This window comes from Macrotis lagotis, chromosome 2, assembly GCF_037893015.1.
Source record: "Macrotis lagotis isolate mMagLag1 chromosome 2, bilby.v1.9.chrom.fasta, whole genome shotgun sequence".
Taxonomy (NCBI): domain Eukaryota; kingdom Metazoa; phylum Chordata; class Mammalia; order Peramelemorphia; family Peramelidae; genus Macrotis; species Macrotis lagotis.
The window spans coordinates 320,118,987-320,140,900 of NC_133659.1; the positions used below are offsets into that span (position 1 = coordinate 320,118,987).

The following is a 21,914-nucleotide window of genomic DNA, read 5'->3' on the forward strand; positions in this document are numbered from 1 at the left end:
TCTCTCTCTCTCTCTCTCTCCCTCTCTCTCTCCCTCCCTCCCTCCCTCCCTCCCCCTTTCTTCTGCTCTCCCTCTTCCCTTCTTTCTCTCTCTCTCTCCCTCTTCCCCTTCCCCTCTCTCTCTCCTCTCCCTCTCTCCCTTTTCCCCTTTCTCTCTCTCCTCTCTCTCTCTCTCTCTCTCTCTCTCTCTCTCTCTCTCTCTCTCTCTCCCCCCCTTTCTTATTGTCTCCCTCTGTCTCCCTCTCTCCTTTTCCCTTCCCTATCCCTTTCTCTTCTCAAGACTCTAGAGCACCTAGTCTACCAGTTTCCCATGTGAGGCTCTACCAAGTTTCTACCGAGTCCTCCAAGCCATAGGTGCCATTTCTCCAATGTAGGATGAAGACAAAACCAGAACCAAATTCCTCCTCAATCTTGTTCTTCTCATTGCTTCTCCTCTCCCCCTTTCTCATTATTAGTAGTTTTCCTCATTCATATGTTTGTATTTTATTTTTCCCAATAACTCAAAAGGGAAAGAGAGAGGAAGTAAGGTACTCCAATTTGTCTTTCATTTTATCTCTCTCCTTCCCCTCCCCCAGTTTTGTTTCTTTCTCTTCCCCTCGCTTCCTGTTTACTATAGCTTTTATTTTTCCTGAAGTAAGCTTATTGACTATATTTAATGTCCTTATGACAAATATATTTTTTAAAAAATTTCTTCTTAGTATAATTTTCATAGAAAAAGTCCTTTTCCATTTACTGTTTTTCTCTGTTTTGTCTGCCATAGATATCCCAGATCCTCCACTGGCACCCAATGTATCAGATGTGGGAGACGACTGGTGCATAATGAATTGGGAGCCCCCAGCCAATGATGGCGGGTCCCCTATTCTGGGTAAATACCTTGTGGGAAATGGATAGAATGGGTATTCTTTCTGGTTATCACATCAGAGATGGCATTTAAAAATCATCACATATAAGATGAGATGTTATATAACTTAAGATAACATTATTGTCTATCATAAGTCTTACTCTGGTACCTCCCTATAGAACAAAAGTGATGCTGGGTTCTTGAAGGTTTTGCTGGTAGAGCATGAAATCCCACAAACTGGAAAGATTTCAAGTATGGACCCAATACTTGCTGAATATCCATTATTTGAACTGGATGAACTGGAACCAAGATTGTAATTAATGTTTAGTGTTGTTTCCATTTGAATTACTTTAGTCATTGTGTATATTGCCTTGGTTCTCATTTTGCTCTGCATCAATTCATAGAAATCTTTGCATGCTTCTCTGAATTTCTCATGGCACAATCATATTCTTTGCATTTGCATACCCCAATTCCCTTATCCCCTTCCCAATAAATGGGCACTCACTTGGTTTCCAATGCATCGAGTTTGAAAGTACAAGGCCCATGGTGCCATGGTTCATTTGTAGAGAAAGAGCTACCTTCCAGGAAGCTGTCTTTGTTCCCTGCATTGCAGCCTGGAGAGAGAGACTCATTAACTAGAATATTGTTCTTCCCCAGGATACTTTATTGAAAGGAAGAAAAAACAGAGCTCTAGGTGGATGAGGCTGAATTTTGATCTCATCAAAGAAACAACATTTGAGCCCAAGAAAATGATTGAAGGTGTTGCCTATGAGGTCCGGATATTTGCTGTTAATGCCATTGGCACCTCCAAGCCCAGCATGCCCTCCAAGCCTTTTGTTCCCTTGGGTGAGTAAAGAGGGGTGTTTCTTTGTGGAAATAATTGCCTCCTGGTGGGAAAATACGCCTATGGAAGTTCTGACTTCATTAAAAAAGGAGTAGGAAAGCTGAGGAATGAAAGTCTAGTAGAATATTTTCAGATCACTGAAGTGATCAAGGGTGCCTAGATAGAGTTGGATAATTTAAAAAAAGCTTACATTTACCTAGGACTTTCAGGCTTACAAAGGATTTCACAGAAACTGTCTTCTTTAGTCCATTTTACAGCCCTGCCAGCTACCATTATTATCCCCATTTACAAATGAAAAAGCTGAGGTTTAAGAAGGTTTACTCCCTTACTTATGGTCATGCAACTGATTTCACATATAACAGGATTCAAATCCAGATCTCTCCTGACCTGAAGGCCAACATTCTTTTCATTGTGTCATGTGGCCTCCACAAAGCAGACCTAATAATCTTCCATATCACCACTAAAAAGCACAGGTGCCCCACGAGTCACCAGACCATCATCCAATTGTCCTTTGCAATAGTCCAACGCTATGACTGAGTGACAAGACATGACCAGGAAGGAATGACACTGAGACCTCCAATCTCTTGGTGAAGATTTTATTTTCTCCAGTTACTGAAATGTGAAAGGGAAAAGGGAAAGACCTCTAGCTTTCCTTTAATTTCATCTGTCTCCTTTTCCCATAAAATTGCATTACTCACTTTTCCTGTCACTATGGTTTTTATTCCCACTAAAGTTAGTTTATGGACATCATAATATTCACATGATAAAGGTGCTTTAAGGAAGTACATTTTATTTATTACTATGAATTCCATAGAAAAAGTTCTTCTTAATTTAATATTTTTCTCTACATTATGTCATATAGATCTCCAATCCTTCCTTGGAATCCAAAGGTCAGGTTGAAGTTGCAATCTCATTTTTATTCTCTCCTTATTTGAAATCAGTTTTGATTCTTTAATTCAATGATATGGTAACACTTTTTTATTTAATTGAGAGAGTAAAATGTCTTGAAAAGTCAACTCCACTACTTTTTGGATGATATAATATATAGTACATGTCAGACAAAAAAAAAACAACTGTGGATAAGGAAATAAAAGCTAAAAATCTTTCCATTGATACATACTACCAATTAATGCTCTGATTTGGAAGTCATTCAGTGAAAGTGTTTTCACTTTGAATTTAGAGGATTCTGAGAAATTCCCTTAAGGAATTGAAGCTTTTTGGAAGTATTGAATTGAAGGTATTGAAGCTTTCAGTAAAATGTCAAAATAGGGGCAGCTAGGTGGCACAGTGGATAGAGCACCAGCCCTGGAGTCAGGAGTACCTGAGTTCAAATCCAGCCTCAGACACTTAATCATGACCTAGCTGTGTGGCCTTGGGCAAGCTACTTAACTCCATTTGCCTTGCAAAAACTAAAATGTCAAAATTAAAAATTAAATATTAATGTAATTGCTTGTGATCAATTAATTATAAAAAATCATGCAACTATCCTGAGGCTTCAGAAATACATCATTATCAAACCTCTCCATTAAATATAACAATAGAAAATTAAATATAAATTAAATTAATTGCAATTAATTAAACATAAAAAATATAGACGTAAGATACCTATAATTCTTAAACCAATCAATTAAATGTAAAAACACAGATAAACCATTGACTAGTTAGTTGTTGGTTTTTAGTTATTTTTCAGTTGTGTCTGACTCTTTGTGACCTTGGCAGAGATAATGGAGTAGTTTGACATTTCCTTTTCCAGGTCATTTTACATGAGGAAACTGAGATAAACAGGGTTAAGGGACTTTCCCAGGGTCACAAAGCTAGGATGTGTATGAGGCCAGATTTGAACTCAGGAAGATGAATCTTCCTGACCTGTTAGAACAAGAATCAAAACTGATACCAAATTAGAAGAATAAAAATGAGATGATTTCATGCACAGTTTTAAAAGCTCCAACTCAACCAATTTAAATCTTCTATTGACAACGAAAAATAGGATTTTTTTGACTGTCATCATTTCCTAAGGAAACTGAACTGATGTAAATCTGTCACCATAAGGAGGCTTAAAAGAGCCCAGAAACTGTCTTAGTCCAGAAAATGATTGGTCTTTTTGCCAAAGAGAGATAGAAGTGGCAGCACACTTTAGTTTTTTATCTCATTTTGAAAATCTTGTTGAGGTAAATGACAAGTAAATCAGTAGAGGGAAAGATCAATTAAGTTTGGTGAGAGATATAATTATAATTAAGTCAAATAATTCCAGAAGCATTTAAGAGTAAAATGGGAAGGACATCAAATGGTTGAAAAATAGGAAAAAACTACCAAGATTTTTTTATAATAAATCATTTTTTTTTATCAATGTCAGTGAAAGCACCACAGTTGGACTCCATATATCTCAACCAAAAAGGCAATAATCATACTAAGCAAAATGAGGCAAACATGGTGGACAATTTAACTCACTTCCAACTTTTATTTAACACCACTCTATACTTTGCATTGTGAAAAATAGTAGTATTATATAGTGATAGAAGGCTGAACTTGGAGTTAGGGATACTAGAATTCAAACCCGCCTTTGATACTTCCCATGTCATCATAATAATCCCTCTGAGCCAATTTCCTTAGGTGTAAAATTTTTAAATTATAAAATTTCCTGTATCTGTAAAATGTTCTCTTCCTACTTTATAGTGTTGTTGTGAGATTCAAATTTACATACACATGTGTGTGTGTGTTTATTTATTTATTTATAGGACTAGACTTGAAGTTTCTTAAGACCCCCTCACATTTTTTAACTCATGATCTTGGGCAAGTAATTTACTCTTTTTTCTGGCTAAGGAAATTCTAGATGACTATAAATGATTGTGATTATTATCTGCTTTGGTGGAAAGAATTCCTACAATAACAAAATTACTAATCTTTCTTAATGTGTAGGGATTTTGGCACTGTCCTCAAAGTGTATAAAATGTGAAAGATGACCGGTTTTCTCCTCTTGAGGGGCTTGGGGTTTTTTGATAAGGAAAATGTCAACACATGGATCTCTTAGTGAAGTCTTCTACTAAACTTCCTTCTATCCCTAAATTTCTTAACTTCTAAAATCTAGCTTCCCTTGTTAATGAAAGAGATGGGAGAGAGGAAGAGAGACAAGAAACCCCTCAGCAGATAAAGCTATCCATACTCAGAAATGGGAAAGGACTTGATAAGTGATCTAGCTTGAGTTACCTGAAGGACCTGATAAGTGATCTAGTTCGAACCATACCTGAAACATAGCAGTGACAAGGATGATCTGGCTTCACTTAACACCTCCCAATACAGTCCCTTCAACGGACTCCCTTAAAATAAGCTGGACTCGACTTCCCTGTCTTCACTCCCTCTGTACTCTTGCCAATTCCTTGTAAAGACTAATAAATAAATAAATTAATGAATGAATGATGAATGAATGAATGAATGAATGAATAAAAATAAAGACTTGTATTTCAAAGGAAACATTATTTTCATGAATCAGGAAATGATAGTCCCCTGTCATTTATATCTTGGTCAAACCATTTCTAGAGGATTAGGTTCAAACCTGAGCATTACAGTTTAGGAAAGACATTCATGAACTTGGGGACAAAAATTCACAATGGTGACCAGAATGGGAAAAACCATGACTCCATACTTTTGAGGACTGGTTGAAGTAACTGAGTATGTTATGATGTGATAGAAGGGGTGAGAGGAAACATTTGAGCTGTCTACAATGGTCTACAAATATTTGAAGACTTAGAATGTGGAAGGGGGATCTGGCTTGTTCTGTTTGACCCCAGGGCCAGGAGTACTGGGGAGAGTTACCAAGAGGTAAGTTTGGGTGGTGTGTTGGGAAAATTTGGCCAAAAATCACAGCTGCTCACAAATGGAATAGTCCACCTCAGAGGGGATAACAAGTCTTGTGCAAAATGTTTTTTAAAAGTAGGTCTCTGGGCAGCTAGGTGGCACAGCGCATAGAGCATCAGCCCTGGAGTCAGGAGGACCTGAGTTCAAATCTGGTCTCAGATACTTAACAATTAGCTAGCTGTGTGACCTTGGGCAAGTCACTTAACACCACTTAAACACACAAAAAATGTAGCTCTCAGAGCAGAAGCTGGGTGACTACTTGTCAGGCATAACTTCCTGGGGATTCTTGCAGGTAAGGGAGAAATGACTAAATGGTGGCTAAAGTCCCTTCTAATTCAAAAAGTCTGTGATTCTGTGATCCCTGTGTGATGGTTTTTTCCATTTCTTTTCTTTTTTAAAGCTGTTACCAGCCCACCTACTCTTCTGGCTGTTGACTCCGTGACTGACAGCACAGTAACGATGAAATGGAGGCCCCCCGACCAGATTGGTGCAGCAGGTTTAGATGGCTATGTGTTAGAGTATTGCTTTGAAGGAAGTAAGTAATAACTATTAGGTATCTTCCTAGGGCTTACAATAATTACAGCAATCATTAGGGGAAACATCTGACCATATTTTTTCCCTTCCTGGAGAACAAGGCTAATCTGAATTCTTAAAAAAAACAAAAACAAAAAAAATTCCAAGGAATAAAATATAGTTTCTCTAAGATGTGCTCTTAATTAGCCCTGGTTACACTGATTAGCTGATGCTCTCTAAATAAACCTTTTTGTAAACCCAGTAACCCAGGTGCTATGCACTTCTGCTGAGATACAGGAAGTAAAGATACTAAAAAGGTAACTTTGGGACTCATAGTCCATTCATTCCTGGATTTGACTCTTCCAAAAGATAACCAACATGTGTGTTTAGGAAGAATGGATGAAGCAATCCTATAGTGAACTGGGGTGCAGGGAAAGAGCTCTATATTTGAAAATAAATGACCTGGAGTTGAAGCTTGGTTCTGCTACTTATTGTCTGTGACCTTGGGCAAGTCATTTCTAATCTGTAAAATAAGAGATTGGAAATCAATAAATAATGTAAGGGGTGGCTAGGTGGCACGGTGGAAAGAGCACCGGCCCTGGAGTCAGGAGGACCTGAGTTCAAATCTGACCTCAGACATTTAATAATTACCTAGCTGTGTAGCCCTGGGCAAGCCACTTAGCCCCATTTGCCTTGCAAAAACCAAGAAAGAAAGAAAGAAAGAAAGAAAGAAAGAAAGAAAGAAAGAAAGAAAGAAAGAAAGAACTAAAAAAAAAATAAGATAAGAGATTGGACTTGTTTACCTCCAAAGCTTATCCAAGCTTTAACATTCTGATGCTATGAGATGAGATAGTAGTCTGACTGCCCATCTGCCCACCCTCAGTATACTACAACCAAGTGTCACACTGAACTTAGCTTCCCCTGTTCTTCACAGGATAAATAAACAAAAGGAAATATAAAGAATAATTTTAAAAATTATACGTGTAAAGTTGACAGCCTCATGTCCTGATAGTCAGTGAAACAGGTTCGGCCCCTGATCTATATGCCTTGCCCCCTTGGCTTGGAGACAGAAGTCAGGAGAGGAGCCGTGGAGGACTAGGAGGGAGAAGGGGGAATACAGAACTCAGAGGCAAGAAACATAGAGACAAATGATTGGGAAAACATAAACCAGAACAAATCCTAAGAGGTATGAGATAGGATCAGGGCCTCCTTCTTTCTTGGCTGCATCTTTGTCAAGAGCCGAAGGCACCGACATGGAAGTCAAGTACAGAAATAAAGGACATCCCACGAGTCAATGGTGGGTAAGCAAACCTGGCTTCCTTCTAACTTCCATCTTCATCCTAGGAAACCTTAGGTAAGTATCTCATCAAAGAAGCCTACTCAGTTTACCTCAAAAACTGGAGAAATGAGATTCCCTTTCACCATGGTTAAAATTCACCTACTTTGAATAGTTCCTGCACCCAAGAATCTTAAAACCCATCAGATGAGCAGGTTTATGGATTCAAAGATTCTGGGGGTGGGTTGGATGGAGACTTACAGAGAAGAAAATTCTTGTCCAGGGAGACTTCATGAAGAACTCTCCATCCCCTGGATTAGCACATCCCTGGAAACTCATCTCTAGTCAGGATGGAAGAACAGATGGGAAAGAGATGAAGTCACAGTCCATTTGGTTTCAGCTTCTCACCCTGAGATCTGCCCAATACTTCCAATAGAAGATGTCATTCTGAATGCATGGGGAAGCTATAGGAAAGTGTCCAGGAAGGGTAGGAGTCCACAGCCTGGTTCTCTATCACACCCCAAGGCATCATCGCATTGTAAATCCACGCAAGATGCTTTGCGTGACCTAATTTCTTGAATGTTGGTGTACTGAAATTCCAATTCTTGCAACATTTCAAAGAAACCCTCAACTTCCTCCTCCCCCATTTATAATAATGCCAACAATTAACCGTACAAAACTGGTCAGTCTTATGTTTGATGTGGCCAATGACCACAAATGTTTGTATTGTATGAAACAGAGCAAATTCTTTACTCTTTTTTTTCCCGATAGGTTTAAAATGTAAGAAGATGCCACAAAATGATAGCTGGCTGTCATTTTGATGTTACCCACCTTTAGATAAAATACAGTGGAATGTATTTTACATAATTTTGCGTGTGGTCTGTGTAGATATATATGCATATATATGCCCATATATACATATGTATAAGTACACAGTCATTATTATGTATTTCTTTTGCCCCCCCCCCATAACATGACTTTGGAATCAACTGTCTCTGAAAGTTTAACGTCTATATCCTTCTATTTTCTTCTTGTGATCGTTTCTCTCTCTCTATTTGGCTGCCCTGTTCTTCAGTCTTTCAATGGCTGCATTCCCCCCAAACTAATTTTTCTATAATGTTTTAATGCTTTTGGAAAATGTCAGATTTCATTCTATAAGAGAAACCTTTCTTTAAAAGATGGTGTGTTATTTCTGGCTCTGTCTTTCTCTTGTTTATGCCTGCCTTTTTGTTTTCTTCTACATGTTTTCTTTTTCCCCTTGCATTGTCTATGGTCTTCTCTATTATATGATATCATGTTCGTTCTGTATTACATTCATTCCATTTACTCATCACCCACCTACTCCAAACACTTTCTTATTATTCTTTCAAATAATTTGTTTTTAAAGGGGTTGGGAAATTGTATTATTTTTATCCTCTCCTTTTTCATGCTTCATTTCCATTCTGCTTCCTCTCGTTTCCTCCTCCCCTCCCCTATCATTAACTTGATCATTTCTTCTTTGTTTTCCTTTCAGTCTCCTATATTTCGCTCTCTCTTCACTGTCTTTCTCCTCTTTTTGCTCACCAAGAATATGAAAGACCCACTACTATGGGCAGTTGGCACTATCTCTTTCTTTAGAACTTTATCTATTTCTCTGTCTCAGCTGCAAGAAAATCCCTTCCTGTGTCCTTTCCTTTAAAGCCTTCAAAATCCCTTTTCCTTATCACTCTCATATTCTTAGGTCTAGATGCCACTAGTTAAACCATCCTTCTTGCCTTCTCCCATCTGGAACATGAGAATTGAGAATTCAGTTGCTTCCTTGGAAGCTTTAACCAACTCATCAGTAGAACTAATGACCATAGGCAGCCAACGATTATTTGCTATATAGTCTGCCTCCTTTTGGAACTCAGACCTTAATCCCATAGAAGTAGAGGTCCTGTTGTCATTATTAAATGGTGGCCAGAAAATGAAGGTCAATAGCTGTATCCTTTGACTCTGGGATCAGAGAGAACCCATAGGAGGAGGACTGCTTGTCCCTGGAGAGTTTGGGGGTTGCCCATGGACCTGTATTATTTTTCTATGATCTCCTATTGCCCCCCCTGGCAGTCCTAGAAAGAAAAGGAGGCTGAAAATTCAGGCAGGGAGTTGCAGACAAGAGACAGGGTTAAATTTTCCATGTGCTCGGAGCCTGTTCCACGATCAAGACCTCCTTCCCTGGGTTTTGTATTTCCAAAGGGTCAGAAGAGGAGCTATATATCAGCTCTCACACTCTTTGCAAACCTTAAAGCACCATATGAAAATCTGGTCTAACTATGACTGAGAGGCAGCGTGGGGCAGTAGATACTCAGCCATGGTGCCAGGAGGGAAGACCTAGGTTTAAGTCCAGTCTCTGACACACATTGATTATGTAACCTTGTACAAGTCACAACCTTTCAGTGCTCTAGGCAGATCCCTAAGATTTGGAGAAAGTTATAACTCAAACTAATAGAAGGAGTTACTTTACCTAGGAGGTCCTTATATGATTGAAATCCTAATTTCAGTCTCTTTTTCCTGTTATTATTAATTATTGCTATTATTATAATGATCATGATTATTATTACAGAGTAGAAGAAAAGACCTAGAACAAAGACTAGGAATGAACATGATGCTACAGATACTGTCTGGGAAGGAAGGCTGGGTGGTTTGATTCTCTCTCTCTGACCTGGATTCCAATTCCCCTTCAGTCTGGTGGTATTCTCTTTTCTGACTCTAAAGAGGTAGTCTTCTGCCTCCCATCCTTTCCTCATCACATGTCTTGTTCTCTTGCCCTTCTTTACTGTGCTGGGGGGCCTCAGGCTCAGCATGACCGTGAGTAGGCAAGTGTTCTGGTGGCCCCCCACTAGACAGGAAACTTGAGCTCACAAGAACCCTACCTAGAAACCTGGTGATGTCTCTCTCTCCTGATCACTTTCTCGAAGATGGATATCTTTGCACACTTTGCATTACTTACTAACAGAGAATGCTAACTACTGATACAATACTCCTCTTTGTGTGAAAGTGGGTGTCTTGGATTAATTTTAATGATGACCTCTTACAAGGTACATCGGCAAATCAGTCTGATGAAAAGGGGGAGGCTGCGTATGATCTCTCAGGTACAGTATTCCATGAAAGTATAAAGCTTCTTTTTACTCTATGATATAGATGACCCTTTCTTTGTCATTCTCACCTAAAGGAAGCCCTAGATATTAGAGGAAAAGTTTAGGGACCAGAGTCTTCCTACCCAATCCTTACATAGCCAACAGGAACATAACTGCAAAGAACAGCCTAGAAACCAGAATGTTTGCTATCATCCTTAGCTAGCCCAGGTCCTGTGGTTGAGGATGGGTGTTAGTGCTGAGGAATGAGGTTAGGAGTGGAATGGGAACCTCAAAATGTTTGAACTTTAAGGCAGAGAGAAAAGAAAGCACCTCGGAGATTTGGGTTCAAATTCTGGCTTCAACCTGTATGACCTTAGGTAAGTTGCTTCACCTCTAGGCTTCAGGCATCTCACCTGGACTTGGTAATCTCTAAGGTTCTGATTGCTGTCCTTCGTAATCAAAGAAGACTATGACATCATATGAATGATGGCATGACTCACAGACTATGGTGATTAGAGCGAGGGTGTGTTGTGCAAAGATGATCTTCTCACTGCCTCTTCTAGAACTATCTTCACCCCATGGCCTGATCTAATAAGAACTTCTGGTGATGGTCTAAGGTTCTCTCTAGCTTTAAAGCTGCGATGCTCGGAATTATAGCAAATATAAATCAAGGTCAAAGGATTAATTTCTTCCTCACCAATAGTCACACATTAGTCTCTACTGGTTCCCTCTCTAATATTTTAGTCTCAGTGACGGACTTACAGAGATGAAATGTGCAAAACTGTTTCTAACTGTAAATTATGCTGATGCCTTCATCATCCTTATCAGACCTGTTTATTGCTTTCAGAATTTTTATAAACACAAATGATACAGTGAAATGATTTTACCAGTTGTTATTGAACTAAACAGAGAAAACCATTGGGAAATACTATAGGTGTATAATATCACCTTCTGGTGTGTCCTCTTATGGTAGATATGAGAGGTGGCTCAGTGGATAGAGCACTGGCCTTGTAGTCAAGAGGATGGGAGTTCAAATCCAGCCTCAGACACTTGACTCTTACTAGCTGTGTGACCTTGTGCAAGTCACTTAACCCTGACCGCCTCACCTCCAGGGCCATCTCCAGTCATCCTGATCCATATCTGGTCACTGGACCCAGATGACTCTGGAGGAGAAAATGAGACTTGTGACTGAGCTTAGCCCCCCGCCCCACTCAAATCCAGTTCACTTGCTTGTTATGACATCACCTCCCTGATGTCATGGTCTTCTTCAAGAATGAAGGACAAGCATCAGACATGACCCGATAGTCCTCAAATGCTATGCCAGAAAAGTACCAGTTCTGGCAAGACCTACAGAGCTGGAAAAACATTGAGTACAGGCCTGGGTCCAGGCTCTGCCTCTATTTCTCAAGAGCCAGCCTATAAGGTGCCATGTGGCCAAAGGAGCTAAATTTTTTAAATCTGTTAATTCTCAGGGACTCTCTGCCAAGTCCATAAGGGGTCAGTGGTGAAGGATATACTTATAATGATAAAATAACATATTCAGTTTAATTCATAAGATATTTATGGAGTGCCAGCAATATACAAACTATTATACATGTGCTGGGAATACAAAGACAAAAACAAAATTGCCCTTGGCCTCATGGAGCTTACTTTCTTGTTCTTGAAACACATTTGCTACTATAGATTATACATTAGTACTCTATGCCCAGAAATTAGAGGGTATTCATAAATCACAAAATTTCTTTCTAATAACTATTTATTTGGCATCTCAAAATTAAAATTTTAATGTCAATTTCCATTTAAATTTTAAAAATATTTAGCTATTTTCTCTGAGTCTGAACCCAAAGTCTCATGCCCAAATTTCATTATTAATAATGAAATACGAGTTTGAGTTTCTGCTGTCTAAGATTTCAGGTTAAATATTGCTTGAGAATAATTAGAAAATTCTCTCTTCTTTTTCCATTCTTTTTTACTTATTAGCGGAGGACTGGATAGTGGCCAACCCAGAATTGACTGACAAAACCAAATTTACCATCACTGGTCTTCCAACGGATGCAAAAATCTTTGTGAGAGTAAAAGCTGTGAATGCCGCTGGTGCCAGTGAACCTAAATATTATGGACAACCAATCCTTGTCAAAGAGATTATTGGTAAGTTATAACAATTTTTTTTATTTCTGTCCTGTCCCCTCCTCTATTCCTTCCACCTCTCCTCTTTTCACCATATTGAATCTTCTCATTACTTCTCTCCTTAAATGACCTATTTACCAATGACTCCCAGGAGTTAGAAATCAAAGAAACATCCATTTCTTTTTTTTTTCTTTTTCATGCTCTTTTCCTTTTTTTTTGTACTTAAAGATTTTATTTATTTTTTTTACAATTTTCCCCCTAATCTTTTTTTATTTTTATTAAAGATATTATTTGAGTTTTACAATTTTCCCCCAATCTTGCTTCCCTCCCCCCACCCCCACCCCACAGATAGCACTCTGTCAGTCTTTACTTTGTTTCCATGTTGTACCTTAATCCATTTTGAGTGTGATGAGAGAGAAATCATATCCTTAAAGAGAACAGAATTCTCAGAGGTAACAAGATCAGACAATAAGATATCTGGTTTTTTTTCCAAATTAAAGGGAATAGTCCTTGCACTTTGTTCAAACTCCACAGCTCCTTATCTGGATACAGATGGTACTCTCCTTTGCAGACAGCCCAAAATTGTTCCCAATTGTTGCTCTGATGGAATGAGCAAGTCCTTCAAGGTTGAACATCACTCCCATGTTGCTGTTAGGGTGTACAGTGTTTTTCTGGTTCTGCTCATCTCACTCAGCATCAGTTCATGCAAATCCCTCCAGGCTTCCCTGAACTCCCATCCCTCCTGGTTTCTAATAGAACAGTAGTGTTCCATGACATACATAGACCACAGTTTGCTAAGCCATTCCGCAATTGAAGGACATTTACTGGATTTCCAATTCTTTGCCGCCACAAACCGAGCTGCTATAAATATTTTTGTACAAGTAATGTTTTTACCCTTTTTCTTCATCTCTTCAGGGTATAGTTTTTCCCCCCTAATCTTACTTCCCTCTCCCTACCCCGCACAGAAGGCAATTTGCCAGTAGAAATATACATTTCTGAGCAAGCTGAAAGAACACCAGTTCTGAGTGGGAAAAAATCCAAGGTTTTCAGTGGACTACAAGTTCCATATGAGCCAATATATATCATAGTAGACAGAAAAGGAAAAAAAAAAAAACTAATGCGTGGGTAAGAAGAGACAACAGCTGATACATGGAATGTTGAAAGATCCAGTAGAGCTTTCACATGTAGAATTGCTGGTCTTCTCAATGGGTTGGAGAGGAGCAGAAAGTAGGGTGAAATTTTAGAACTCAATTTTTTAATGTTAAAAGTAGATAAATAATAATAATTTTAAATAATTTTTAAAAATACCTACCACAGTCTTGGATAGTTCCTCTCCAGCAGATTGATAAAAAGATGGACAAAAAAATCTTATGAGATCAGAGATAGTAAGCAAGTTGTATCCTGCACCATTAGAAAGACTTCCTGGGATGGCTAGGTGGCGCAGTGGATAGAGCACCGGCCTTGGAGTCAGGAGTACCTGGGTTCAAATCTGACCTCAGACACTTAATAATGACCTAGCTGTGTGGCCTTGGGCAAGCCACTTAACCCCATTGCCTTGCAAAAACTTAAAAAAAAAAAAAGACTTCCCACATCAGTTTAAATTATGTGCCCAGTAAGATCAGTGATTGGTACAGTCCTATTTCATTCTCCTTATTCAGTTCCCTTGGGGAGCATTTTGTCCAGTTACGGGCACCCTCTCTTAGGAAAGACATTAGTAGCTGGAGAATGATCAGAGGAGAGTAGGATGTGATGGAGTCGGACACCAGGCCATGCAAGGGCCAGTTGAAAAACTAGGGATGTTAGACCTAGGGAAGAAAACATTTAGAAGAGATGAGACAGCTGCTTTCAAGTATTTGAAGGACTGTCATATTGAAAACTTTTGTTCTATTTGGTCTCAGAGTATTTCTATCTAGAGAAAATGTTTTGCCTAAACATGGGGTAAGTGAGTCACTAACTGCATAGATCTGGTCTCTGGAAAACATCTCCTTTTGTGATACCATGAAGTTTGTGGTTTCTTTCTTTTATGTTTGCTCATTTTCTATAGTCTAAGAAAAACTTGACAATTTTTTTCCTCCATTAGAACCTCCAAAGATTCGTATCCCTCGACATCTGAAGCAAACCTATATTCGAAGAGTTGGAGAAGCTGTAAATCTTGTTATTCCTTTCCAGGTAATAATAACATGGAAACCTTTTCTCTGATCTAATGGTATCTGGGCCAAGATGTTAGGAAATAAGGATAGGGTGACAATGGGTTTTAGATTTACCATAAGGAAGCACACTTTCAAGTCCAAGGAATCAATGAAAATTGCTTTTCTGTTTGAGATATTCTTACTTTAAAGTTTGACAGAAGGCGAGGGGGATGAAATCCTTTAAAGTTTTTTCTAGTTCAATCATTTTGGAAACCTGGTCCTTCTTTTAAACAAAGCTCAGCATTCAGAAAATAATGCTCTGAGCTATTGAAGGGAGTTCCTGATTTTACAAATCCATTGAAAGTATAATGAATTTTAGATGGTTGTGTGAGTCATATGCCTATATAGATCTTCAAAAAGCATTTTCAGAAATCACTTTGACAACCAAATTCTATATGGACTCATGAAATTAAAATCAGTTTCTACTTAGTGCCAACCCCCAATCTTGCCATACCTGTACCTTCTAGAAAGGGTGAGACTCACAAGGGCTTGTCCTCTCTAAGCCTTCTGCATTGATTGGAACGTATTGACCATTTTTATAGTTACTGTCCCAAAATATACATAGAGAGACAGTGTGACAGAGAAAGCAAATCTTTGAGACAGAAGGACCTCAATTTGAACTCTACCATTGATCCCTACTAGCTGGGTGACCCCTTAGTGCATTCTCAAAGAACATTGCCCTGTTAAATAGTTTCCTTATTTTAACTTGGGTTTTTTTTTCCCTTTCTTTTTAGGGAAAACCAAGGCCAGACTTAAATTGGAAGAAGGATGGTGCTGATATAGATAAGAACCAAATAAACATACGCAATTCTGAAACTGACACAATCATATTTATCAGAAAAGCAGAGAGGAGTCATTCAGGGAAATATGATCTGGAAGTGAAAGTGGACAAATATGTGGACAGTGCCTCAATAGATATTCAGATAGTTGGTAGGTTTAAAGAAAGTAAACCAGTATCTTTTTGTCACAACAATATAGAGCTCTAATTTTATCAATGATTATAGCAAATATAGAAATGAAGTTTTTTAAAAAAAACTAATACAGCTATGCCCCCACTTTCAGGAAACCAGCTGCACAAAATTCTAAAATTTAATAACCGTCTAGTTCTTTCTTCCCTTTCCACCTACCTCCCAACTTTCACTTTACGAAAATTTTCTTTCCATTTTGCCCCCCAAATTCTCAATGAGTAGTCTTTCACCTGCCTTGTGAAGGCATATTATGTCCAGATCCACAAGGCCATGCTAGGTGACCTGAGGGGGATAGAGTACTGGACCTTGAATATGGAAGACTCATCTCCCTGAATTCAGATCCAGCCCCAGATACCTCCTAGCTGTATGAACCTGGGCAAGTCACTTTACCCTATTTACCTCAGTTACCACATCTGTAAAATGAACTGTAGAAGGAAATGGCAAATCTCTCCATTATTTTTGCCAAGAAAATTCCAAATGGGATCACAGAGAGTTGGACGTGACTGAAAAACTACTGAACTACAACATGAGACTTGCCCAACTGCTAAATAATTTTCAGTTGTTGCCAGTAGCTCTATTCTAGAGGGAAACTACTATCTCTAAGTAGATTTATAGATTCTCTCAAGATTTTCTTTACTGAAGTAGATATGTATCAGTGCATGTAAGTATAGCTAGTGACATTTTTAAATCTAGCCTTAGAGCTACTGCAACCTCAACAACTCAATTGCCTTGCCCTCCTTGCTGTTCTTAGACTCTTATGTTTAACACTAACCAGAATTTGATAAAGTGTTAACCAGAAAATTCTTCATAATCATTCAATAAATCAAAGTCACTTCTAAATATAGGGGAATGGAAAAGAATGACTTTCCAAAGTCAAAAGGTCAAAGTAAAAAAAAAGTATTTAAGAATAGCAGAAGTATATCATTCTTATTTGAACTTCTAAATCATCTTTTGACCCCCCCTTGCACCCAAAGTAGCCATTTCTTATGGCAAAAGTAAACACTTTGAGCCTAGTTTTTATTAAACCCATTATATTAACCATACTTTTTGGATTGAAAAAAATTAAATGAAGAAGGTTAAGGTTGTAACATGTTTACTCTATATTATAAAAGAAAGTATGTTTTTTCAAAAAGACAAATTGCAAGCATCCAGTTTATATATAGTACTCAAAATAGGAAGGAAGGGCTCAGAAATTTTCTTCTGATAGCTAGACATAGATTGGGGGAGAAAGGCACTCTGTAACATTATGATCTTCTGGTTCTCAGACCGTCCTGGCCCACCCCAAGTAGTGAAGATTGAAGATGTCTGGGGAGAAAATGCTGCCTTATCCTGGACACCACCAAAGGACGATGGAAATGCTGCCATCACAGGGTACACCATTCAGAAAGCTGACAAAAAGAGCATGGTGAGTTTTTATTCTATTTAAAGCAGCAAAGAAAAACATTTGTTCTTTCAAATCCCATTTCACTGGTGCAATATATAAATATATGTGTGTGGATTTGTGTGTTTAGGTATGTAAATAAGTCTGATCAAATCAACCAATCAGTGAACAAGCATTTATTTATTACCCTCGGCATGTCGAGGACTGGACCAGGATGGTGTGGGGAAGACAAATGCAAGTGAGGAAGCAATCCTTAGTCTCAAGAAAGTTACATTTCAACAAGAGAGACAACATACACATGTAGAGGTCCATGCAGAATAAGAGTAGTTGCATTTATTCAAATGCAAAAACCACAAAATGTTTAGAGAGGAGGAGGAGAAGGAGGAGGATGTTGTTTGTCCTTCCTTCTCGAAGAAGACCATGTCATCAGGGAGGTGATGCTATGACAAGCATGTGAATTGGATTTGAGTGAGTGGGGGCTGTGCTAAGTCACCAGCCGCACTTTCTCTTTCAGAGAACTCTGGGTCCAATGGCCAAATAAAAATTTAGACTATTGGAGATGGCCCTGGATGTGAGGCAATCAGGGTTAAGTGACTTGCCCAAGGTCACACAGTGTCAAATGTCTGAGACCAGATTTGAATTCAAATCCAACTGACTCCAGAGCTGGTGATCTATCCACTGCACCCCCTAGCTACTCTGAGAGGGGGAGGGCACTTTTGTGTACAAGGTAATACTTAATTCTAGGAGGCAAAGGTGAGGAGGGAAGACTCTTCAGGCTTGGGGCCAGTTCAAAGGCAGGGAGGTAAGAGATGGGAGGTTTTGTGTGAGCATCCAAGGGAAGGTCAATTTGATTATATAAAAGGGTAGGCAAGAAGGAAGGGATGAATGTCCAAGAGTCTGAAAAGAAAGATTTGGCCAGGGACTTTAAAGACTGACAGAGGAAGCTAGAAAGAACCACTCAAGTATACTGAGCAAGGGAGCTTCCAGTCAGTTGGTGAATGAGAAAAACCATTCATTTTAGTAGTTGTTTGGATAATAAGCTGGAGTGGGAAAGTCATTCAACTAATCTAGGTGAAAAGTGAGAGCTAAGGAGAGAAAAAACAGTTCAGGGGCAGCTAGGTGGCACAGTGGATAGTATTGGCCCTGGAGTCAGGAGTACCTGAGTTCAAATCTGGCCTCAAACACTTAACCTAGCTGTGTGACCTCACTTAACCCCCATTGCCTTGCAAAAAGTGAAAAAAAAAAGAAAAAAACAGTGCAACAGATGTTAGACATAGCAGGATTTGGCTACCTGATATTTGGGGTGAGGGAGAAAAAGGAGTCAAGGATAACACTAAGCTTAGGAATCTGGGAAAATCAAAAGATGATTTGGTCTTCAGTTGAAACAGGGACATATGGAAAAAGACAGGACTTGGAGGTAGTAGGAAGAAGTTCTGTTTTTAGGCATGAGATGTCTCTAGAATAATCAGTTCTAAAGACTTAATAAGAAGTTAGTGATGTGGGTCTGAAACTCAGAAGAAAAGTGAAAACTCAGTATATAGATCTGTGAACCATCATCACAGAGATAAGCATTAAAATCAGGAAGCAGGTGAGGCCACCAGGAGAGTGAATGGAGAGAGAGAGAGAGAAGAAGGCCTGACAGACACTCACAGGTCAAGGGTCCTATGCAGTTAATGAGCCAGAAAAGGAGGCTGAGAAAGTGAAAACCCAGAGAAGAGAGAATGTCTGGGAGGAGATGGTCAAGCTTTGCAAATGCAACAAACGGATTGAAATGAGATGATAAAAAAAAAAAAAGGGATCCTCAGACCTAACAGTTGAGAGATCTTTGGTATTTTGGAAAGAGTAGTTCCATTTGGGTGATGAGGTCAGAAGCCAGGTGACAAAGGGAAGAGAAGGGAGAGAAAGGGGAGTTACAAGCAAAGACAGCTTTTTCTAGGAGTTTGACATGGGAAGGGAGAAGAGGCTTAGGATACTATAGTCTAGTGAAGGTTTTATAAGGCCAAGATTTAGGAATGTTTGAAGACAGTAGGGGAAAAAAAATCAGTAGATATAAGCTGAAGATTAGAAAAAAGATATGATTAAAAGTGCAGTAGACTGGAGGGGATAGAATCTAAAACCTTGACAAAGAATGTGATTCCTCATTATCAGAGATTAGGAGAAGGAGCAGATCATGGGAGATGATGCCGGTGGGTTTTGGAATGAAGAGAAAAGAAAAGAGAGCAAATGGCCTCAGTTTTTCTCAGGTCAAGTCCTCTGCTGAGAAATAAGAGGTTAAAGGTGTGGGAGGCTTCAGAAGGGAACAGAAAGTTGAAATAAGGCAAGGAGGAATGATAGGATTGTGTGGCTGCAGGGAGGGCCCAGATGAAGCTGGCTAACTTTAACTTGTAGTTGCTGTGACTTTGTCTGGCTCTCTTCTGACAACACTGTAAGAGCAGAGGATGGAAAATACACAGGAGATGGGGATGTATTATGTCCCTTCAGATGTACAGTCAAATTTTAAGAGTATCTTAATGACTTGTAGTTTTCAAAAAAATCCAATGATGCCTCAAATTTTTAAGCTGAATCATTTATATTAAACTGGTTATTTTTTGAGGAAGTGATTTGAATTATGAAGAATCAGAAATAGAAATTCCCCACTTTGTCAGAATTCTTTGACTTATGATTGTAAAGCTGTCCCCTGGCCTGCAACAGTGACACATTGGAAGGGAGAGAGAAGGTCCAGTTGGTACAATATCATCCCGGATGAAGTGGTCACAGAGCTTAAGTGACAAGAGTTATCATTAAAAGTCTACTTTGCTTTTTTCAACATGGTCCAATGTTTGGGGAATCCAGATGGAAAAATCACAACTCTCAACAATCCAGCTATGACTTAGCAGCTAACTCCAAGGAAATACCTGAGATACTCTAAGAAAATAAGGCACTTGCCTGGAGTCACACAGCTAGGAAAGTGTCTGAGGTGGGATTTGAATCCAGGTCTTCCTGACTCCAGATTCAGTACTCTATCCACTACCCCAAGTTACCTCTAGCCAGACAAGAAGAGTCAGGGTGAGGGGTGAGGAACAATATCATACAATGCATCTTAACAAAACGAAGACAAAATAACCAAGAATCAACCAATCATCAGGTTTGCTCCATATCCCTTTCCACTATCTGAAACTTCATTTCCTTTAGTGTGGTTTAAATTTCTTTCTTTTTTATATATCATTATCAATCTGAGCTGTCCTGGTCCTGGTGATCTTCCTTCATATCCCTTCTCAATCTCATTCCTTATTTCTATGTGTGTCCTTCATGGTCCTCATTAGGGCCATAATCTGCCATAATCCATTCAACCATTCTCCAGTCATTGAAATTCAGATTCTTTTCATTTTTCCCCCCTAAGAAACTTGAGCAGCCACGAATATTTTTGTACAGAGAGATCCTTTAGTTCCCTTTTATTATATCTCTAAGCTAAATTTCAGCAATGAGACCACTGGGTCAAAGTTAGTTTTGTGATACATTGTCAAACTGATCTCAATTCAGTTCAAAAACTATTTTGGCTAGATGCTGAGAATGAAAAGGCAAAATAATCCCAGCCCTCAAGAAGTCTTCTGTTGGGATTTGAAAAATGTACAAAAATACAAGTACTTGCCAAATAAATGGATAAATAAATATAAAATAATTTGGGGACAGGACACAAAATAAATGCTGACCCAGAGCTCCAAATAGATAAAAAAAAAAAAACTGAAGGCTCAGCTGTGGATCTGTGGATGATTCATGGGCTTATTCACTGGCACCAGAGCCGGCCTTGTTGAGTTCAAGGCCCCTCCTTGGACAGACTAGTGAGGGGAGAACCCAAACCCTCTTCACACCCTTTCTTTCGATATTTGCATTTCTTGTATTACCACCTCAGTCTTGGAAGAGAAGGGAGAGGCCATCCAGGCTCTCATGTTTCAAAGTCGGATATGTTTCTAGAAGCTTTCTTGGACTCTTCAACATGAAAAAGATATTCTGAAGTTTTTTCCTGTGTATAGGAGAGTTAAGGCAGCCCTGGATCACCTCAAAGCCCTTAGAAATTAACTCCCACCGAGAGATAGCGAATGTTTAATTTCTCTGAGTCCCTGTTCTGATAAGAATCCCCAGAGTATTCTGTGCCTGAGAATGCGACTGAATATAGCTATACCCCAAATATTCTAAGAGGGGATTCCATCTCTTTGGATGAGCCAACACTCAGGTACCACCTCCCTTGTCCAAACCCTCAGAGGCCCTAGTCCAATGCCCTCACTTTACAGAACAGGAAACTGAGGCCCAGGGAAGTTCAGGGATTTGCCAAAATTACTGAGGCAATGTCAGAAGTGGGACTTGAACCCAAGTCCTCTGATTCCAGATCCATGCTAATGGCCTATTTTGCCACCTTATCAAGGCTTAGAGAGGAACCTGAGTCCTCAGTGGGTAGCATAGTGGTGAATGCTGGACACTCCAGATGACTTGGGTTTGGATCCTATCTTGGATGCTTGATAGCTGGACAACCCTGGGCAAGTCATTTAACCTTTCCGTGCCTTAGTTTCCTCATCTGTAAAATGAAAGAACTGGACTGGATAGTCTCTGAGATCTCTTCCAGTTCTAGAGTTTCCATTCCATTATTTTATGCATTGGATGTGGATAAGTGTAGCTAACTGGGGAGGGGCTTCTCAGCAGACTGACCACAAGGAGAGGAAAGACTATCTATTAAATGGTGACGTTTTAGTGATGATATTTGTCCCTCGTTCTCAAAGAAGACCTCGACCTCAGGGAGGTGATGCCATGACAAGCACATGATTTAGATTTGAGTGAGGTGGTGCTGTGCTAGGTCA

At 39.2% G+C, this 21,914-nt stretch overlaps 1 protein-coding gene across 9 annotated transcripts in view; it reads left to right on the forward strand.

Moving 5' to 3' along the window:
- Window positions 1-21,914, forward strand: part of MYBPC1 (myosin binding protein C1) — a 108,680-nt gene that overhangs the window by 73,636 nt on the left and 13,130 nt on the right. For 5 of the 9 annotated variants that reach the window (XM_074226692.1, XM_074226695.1, XM_074226693.1 and 2 more), the window contains 8 exons: window positions 760-864; window positions 1,498-1,686; window positions 5,937-6,071; window positions 10,382-10,435; window positions 12,401-12,568; window positions 14,628-14,716; window positions 15,471-15,666; window positions 16,970-17,109. In XM_074226692.1, coding sequence (XP_074082793.1) covers window positions 760-864; window positions 1,498-1,686; window positions 5,937-6,071; window positions 10,382-10,435; window positions 12,401-12,568; window positions 14,628-14,716; window positions 15,471-15,666; window positions 16,970-17,109 — 1,076 coding nt within the window. The remainder of the gene's footprint in view (window positions 1-759; window positions 865-1,497; window positions 1,687-5,936; window positions 6,072-10,381; window positions 10,436-12,400; window positions 12,569-14,627; window positions 14,717-15,470; window positions 15,667-16,969; window positions 17,110-21,914) is intronic. The other 4 variants (XM_074226699.1, XM_074226694.1, XM_074226697.1 and 1 more) reach the window with 1 other exon arrangement.